This window comes from Nicotiana tomentosiformis, chromosome 3, assembly GCF_000390325.3.
Source record: "Nicotiana tomentosiformis chromosome 3, ASM39032v3, whole genome shotgun sequence".
Lineage (NCBI taxonomy): Eukaryota > Viridiplantae > Streptophyta > Magnoliopsida > Solanales > Solanaceae > Nicotiana > Nicotiana tomentosiformis.
Genome location: NC_090814.1, coordinates 15486006 through 15492538, shown reverse-complemented (window position 1 = coordinate 15492538; position 6533 = coordinate 15486006). Strand labels below are relative to the sequence as shown.

The 6533-nt window shown below is 37.4% G+C and overlaps 1 protein-coding gene across 1 annotated transcript; it reads left to right on the top strand.

Annotated features, from left to right (window-relative positions):
* Positions 1-697: 697 nt before the first annotated feature.
* On the top strand, positions 698-1414 carry LOC104108466 (uncharacterized). Its single transcript, XM_009617504.4, has one exon. It carries the CDS (start codon positions 816-818, stop codon positions 1134-1136), a length of 321 nt encoding a protein of 106 aa, XP_009615799.1. The 5' UTR covers positions 698-815; the 3' UTR covers positions 1137-1414.
* Positions 1415-6533: the final 5119 nt, after the last annotated feature.

The window sequence follows — 6533 nt, the reverse complement described above, 5'->3', positions numbered from 1 at the left end:
CCTGCCATACCTGCGTGCTTTCAAAATCCACCGGGATTTCGTTTGGTGTGGTTGCTCTACCCCTGTTCATCTTACGCATAGCCCCCTCGACCTCTTCAACTTTAATACGCTTACAATACTGAAAATCTCGATGACTCTCGGATAGCTCCAGATCACCCAGCACAATGTTCGTGTCTCTCTCTTCATTCAAGAGTTTATGGAAGTGCGCCTGCTATCTTCGTCTAATATGTGCCTCTTCTATCAGAACTCTGCCTCCCTCATCTTTGATGTACTTCACCTGGTCTAGATCACGGGCCTTCCTTTCTCTCACCTTGGCTAGCATATATATAGTCTCTAGTCGCCTCCTTTGACCCCAAGTTCTTCATACAAACAACCAAACGTTGCTGTCTTAGTCTCTGCTACTTTTAATTTTGCCTCCTTCCTAGTCTTCTTATACAACTCTTTGTTCGTCCTTTGCTCCTCATCGTCTGCGCTATCCACTAACTTCAAATATGCCTTTTTCTTATATTATTCATTGCATAAATAATTTCTACACTATAATACCGTAGCTAACGTGTGAACCAAACGAATCACTTATATCACAAGTTTACTTGTTTTAATGATATATATGCAATGCAATTATCTTTTGCCAGCAAGTGTTTTTTCCTACTAAATAAGGTGCCTCTACGTGTAACGTTATTAACTTGATAAAAAGAGCCACCTGGACCAGAGAAGGACGCCGTCGAAGCCGTTTTCTTCAAGCAATCCTTAGAAAAACAAATACTGTGCAATCGATTCACACTCTCTTCACTTTTCTCTCTGTTCTTCGTAACAAAATGCCGTCCGCGACAGCCGCAGGCATGCTCCGGGTCCGTCTCAGTTCGGGCCTCCGAACAAGAGGAGGATACGGCCCGAACCCGTTCACTACTCCGGGCCATCAAGAACGGCCCAACGGTTACCTCTTCAACCGTCCACCACCTCCACCTGGTCAGTCCAGGAAATGGGAGGATTGGGAACTCCCTTGCTACGTCACCAGCTTTCTCACTATCGTCATCCTCGGTGTGGGCCTCAACGCCAAGCCCGATCTCACCCTCGAAACTTGGGCCCATCAAGAAGCCCTCAAACGACTCCAGCTTGAATCTGCTGATGCTGAGTGATCTCTCTTGATCTATATCCGTGTTGGTATGATTGTTAAAGCCGGCCCCTTTTTGGGGTTTTCTAAATTAGGTTTTCGAAAGAAGGATGAGAATTCCTCTGTGGATAGTTTTTTTTTGGTTGATAATGCCGAAAATAAATGTTAACTATATGACTTTGAAAAATTGAGCCTTTACTTGTTTTCATCAGTTTACTGCAAAATCTTGACGACCAGTGCAGCAACTATGATGTTTTCTTGCAGGGACAATTGGCATTCTTTTCAATTTACATTTTTTATGGAGTTTGTGTCCCCTTGCTTTTATATTATGTTTAAGATTATGTTTGGATTGCATCATATTTAGAGGTTAAGAGCTTAGTTTAATTGTGCATTGTTGATAAAAACGCATGCTTTTGTGAAATTTGTAGGATAGCGGGGAGCTATATTAGTATGCACCTGATCATACATGTGTGGTGTCTAATGATTAGCTTAGGCAAGAAAACTGTGAATATTCATGTGACTCCTATTGGTCAGGGGTGGATGTACGGTATAAGTTACAGGTTCAGCCGAACCGGGTAGCTTTGGCTTAGACCCTGTATATGTTAAGAAATCTACTAAATATGTCCAAATATTAGATTTCGAACCCAGTAACTCAAATGGTCAGTGGCTTCAGTGGCATCCCGAACCCATAAAGTAAATTCTGGATCCACCTATTAGGGTCTCGCTCTAGAAGCTTTGTCACTTGTTCCCTAGTGTTATGGTTATGAATCCTAGCTACGTATTACTTGAGATGTGATGCTCTTAAGAATTGATTTTGCTTTCTTCACTCTTTTCTCTCGGATGGTTTTAAATAACTTTATTGATGATAGGAAGACTTCTTGTATACAGACGGTATACCAAGAAGTAGAGAACCTGCGAAAACATATGATTCTCTACGAAAGACACCATCTTCGTTATAAAAAGGAATGATCTTGCGTTCTTCACCAAGATTGTTGCTTGAATGCCTGGGCTTAAAGTAGAGTCGCCTGTTTGATGGTTGAGCAGGGGCGTTCAAGCAGTGGGGACCAACGCACAAAGGGTAAGCTATGTGCCTCTGATTCTGCTTGCTCTTAAATTAGTTTTCATATATGGAGAAGGTCTAGGCAAAGAGTTGGAACTCCTGTATGATGTTGCAAGGGCTGCTTTTATGTCATTATTAGAGTTAATTGACCCTAAGAGGCTTGAACTTTCAAGTACTTGTGGTTTTGAAGAGGCTTGAGAATGGCCATGTTGGCTAGGATGTCCATGTTTGGTTGAAGTTCTTCTAAGATAGAAGATGCGCTAAGGCTTCAGCTGACACGATTGTTGGATGAAAAGGTCGAATGAAATGCGGTGCTTAGTCTCATTACATGCACTATTTGCTCCCTATACTTACGTTACGTGCATCCATCCCAATTAAGGTGAAGCTTTTCATGTCTACCTTGGTTGAAATTCTCCAAAATATTGATTATGGTAAACCATAAGTTGCAATAAGCATCTCATCCCTAATTTGGCTCATTTTTGAGATATTTTTTAATCATTTCATACAATTAGTTTGTGTTTAATTAGTTAAGTAGTTATACTTTCCAGCAGCGTTGTTAAGGGCTCCCTTAAGACACACTTAAGCTATGATGGTAAGTTGCATCCTAGATTATGCACTTCACCTCAGTTAGGTTGTGCTTTAATGCAGACACCAAATGCGCTTCATGCCCATGAGCTCCCTCCTGAAGAGGTAGGTATTAAACAATAAATATAGTGGTCAAAGCAATTAAATTATTGTTAAGTATAATATGAGTGAATATTGTTAATTAAATTTGACAAGGTGGGTTGCTCTGATGGTAAGCACCCTCCACTTCCAACCAAGAGGTTGTGAGTTCGAGTCACCCCAAGAGCAAGGTGGGGAGTTCTTGGAGGGAAGGATGCCGAGGGTCATTTGGAAACAGCCTCTCTACCCCAGGGTAGGGGTAAGGTCTGCGTACACACTACCCTCCCCAGACCCCACTAGTGGGATTATACTGGGTTGTTATTGTTGTTGTATAATATGAGTGAATATGTTAGTAAATAGGAAGGGGATACTAGGAATTTAGTAAAAAAGGGCAGTTATTAAATCTGATAGAAACGTAGAACTGCATTTTGCAAATCAAAGTAATTAAATAGTTCTTAAACTTGATTTACATGATGTTTATTTTTTCTTTATTTGCACTTTTCTTCACGAAATCTCATGTTTTATAGTTTTAGTATTCTAGTGCTTAAAACCATAGCAGACTATCGCTTTTTACAAGGTCTTGTTTGTTAAGAATGTATTGACTGCCATAGAATAGCTTTTGCTCTATGTTTTTACATTGTTTATTAAGGCAGATGGTGAAAATTTCATCTCCTGGAACTTCCATTCATGATAGCTAAGATCATCCTATTTCCTAAAACTCTTCCTAATTTTTTTTTTTTTTTTTTTTTGCTTCAATATAATTGAATTGATCTAAAATAAGATAACTTAATATGGTGCTTTTAATTAAATGTGGTGTTCTTTCTTGTTTTTAGGAGACTGCAATTTTGAATTAAAATCTCTTGATCTGGTTGAAATTGTATTAGCTGGATCAATGCAATGAGCTAGCTTAACAGATTGTAGTGTTGAGGGTGGAGAAAAGTGTATGTTTTGAATTATCATGTTGGTAGTTGTTTATGCCTGTGGAATGTTTTGCTGCATTTTGTGTTCAGTCTCTGAACATTTTCTTTTGGCTAGATAGACTGAGTCTCATTGTTGAAGTTGTGTGATTATGTTACATGGACATCCACTGTTAGCAACTTAAAGATCTTTGCTATGAAGGAACTCTTTCCTGTATGAAGTACATTTTTATTTGGATTGAGGTGATTCATTTTTGGGTAAGCAATATGTCATCTTGGATCAATTTTGAGGACTAACAACTTATGAACTACGACTGTAATAAACTGTGTAAAGCTTTTGTGGCTTGAATAGTTAAACTTGGATTTTGTTGTTGTTTCTTAACAGAAAGGATATGTCTGATTCAGTAGATAGAATATTTGGTTTAACCTGTAGTGGCTGTATTATCCAAGCATATTGTCGTTTGTGCTACTGCTACTTGTAAAATTGTTAACTATTCATAGCTTAGGCCTCCCCAGACCCCACTTATGGGACTACATTCGGTATATTTTTGTATTCATAGCTTGGCCTAGGCAAGAAAAACAGATGCATTTAAGGGGATGTCATGTGAGAGAAACACATATTTACCTATCATTAGCTTGGAACATAAACCTGAGCAAGACGATGATCTTGCTTTTGGAGCAAATTGTTTTGGCTTATTCTGAATAGTTATTAAATAAAGGACATCAAACATGCACTTGTATAGTTTTATGAATATAGATACATATAATGATAGAGCATGAAATGACGAGATCGAGAAGTTAGGAGGTTGGGCTTAGTGATAAACAGGTTACCGCATTACATAAAAGCTCCTTTTGATCATGGACCTGCACTGTGGGAAGAGATGGCATCCTTGCCTTTTTTGTGTTCGTTCTGCAACAGATTTGTGCTTTAGCCAAACATATGGTCTGTTACTGTGTCAATGTTCTTATTTTGAACTCGATGGTTCTTTGCAATATTCGTGTGAGAACGATGTGTAAAGTTTGGTTGTTATAATTGAGTGATTGAGTTCATAGCCTAACTTCTTGCTTGGGATAAACGTGGACTAAACTGCTGGATGGACGAGTGTAGTCATATGCTTGTCTGACTAGTATCTAGGATGAGACTCACTCACTTATCCAGTGGTTTTGTCCACATTAAAATTCGGCAGCGTATTCCAGTGAATAATGATACTTCCTTTGCATTTAGTGTGTTCCTCATTTGAAGAGTTGCAAGGAAAAAAACTGTAGGCAATGTGCCTAGTTTGGTGTTTATTAGAGTGTTCACTGAGCCAATGTCGCTCAATCTGTGCTGATAAACCTGAGATCCAGAAACATTGTTTGTTCTATGAGGTCTAGTTTCTTGAGGAGGAAATGTGTAGTATTATGCAGTCTTCCACTTTCAGATTGAAGGAAATAATTTTTTTGTGAAAACACTATAGCAACTTATTTGGTATGAATTGTCAACTCTTCCAGAAATTCTTGGAGCAGCCCTTCTGCCACTCACTTGTGTTGGCTTGCGCTGTATTATGTGTACCATAGCCGGTGATGATGTAATTGTAGGTTTGATCTCTGATAGGGCATGATGAGAAGGTGGAAATAGTTTAAAAATATACATAAGGTGTTGTAAAACTGTAAATATTACTTCCCAGGTAGAATTTTTTGCTGAGGCTATTTTGGTGGTTCTCTCAGCAGCAATTCTTATTTGCTTAATTGTTCCTTGCATTTGGTATCGTCTCATTTGGCATTTTAGGGCTAGTTAAGGGAATTCTATTTACAAGTATACTAAGAACGGCCCAGCATGCTTGGGGCACGGTTTTCATGCCCAGCATTTTTATATGAGTTAATATCCTAAAACCCCCTTAAACTATTATATTTTTGTCAGTTTCCTATTTAAACTATTTGGTATCCCCAAAATCTTCCTGAACTATATTGTCCTTCATATCTAAACTCCCTCGCTACTTACCTTGCATAACGTGTATATACACTCGCTTGGGAGCGTGTGACGGCTGAAAAAATCCATCAAAAAGGCCCACATGGTAGAATATAATGGCTAATTAGCTTAACCCCTTTTCAATTTTTAAAATATTTTTCTTATTTCCTTTATATCCATCATTCTTCCTTATTTTTCACGTTTCACCTTTTTTATTTTTTCACATTCTCCTTCGTATTTTTTACCCTTTTCCTTCAGTTTTCCGTACGGGTTCCTTCCGAAAAATTTCTCTCTTGTTTCCTCCAAAATAATTTATTTTCTTTCTTTTTTAGTCTTCTTTCATGTCTTTGATACATTGTTAAAAGAACACCCATTTAAATCTTCTTATTAAACTAACACCTTGTTGTAGAGAATAAGTTGAATCTCTTAAACCTTGTTTGTGTAATTTAGAATAAGAGAATGTAGTTGTTGGACGATTAATTTCTTATTTGCAATTTTTTTTTTGTGTAATCTTGTTTATGTAATATAAGATGATTTTTCATAAATACAATATTATATGCCTTTATTTGTTTATTTTTTATTTTGATGCAAAAAGAATGTAAATAAGGAATTACTCAATTGGAGTCTAGTATAAAGAACAACCATAGTTAAACCTAAAATTAACCCATTATATTAGATACTATTTTGGCCAAATTAAACTCCTAGAATTAATTAGTCATCCATGATGTCATCATGAGTAAACTACATAAAAAAAATTAGTACAAACTATAAGTTAATATAGTTAGACAGACGCACATATGAGAATTCAATATATGATTTTAATATATAGGAGAA

Coding starts and splice junctions, on each gene's coding strand:
- LOC104108466 (XM_009617504.4), top strand. CDS start 816: ATGCCGTCCGCGACAGCCGCAGGCATGCTCCGGGTCCGTCTCAGTTCG.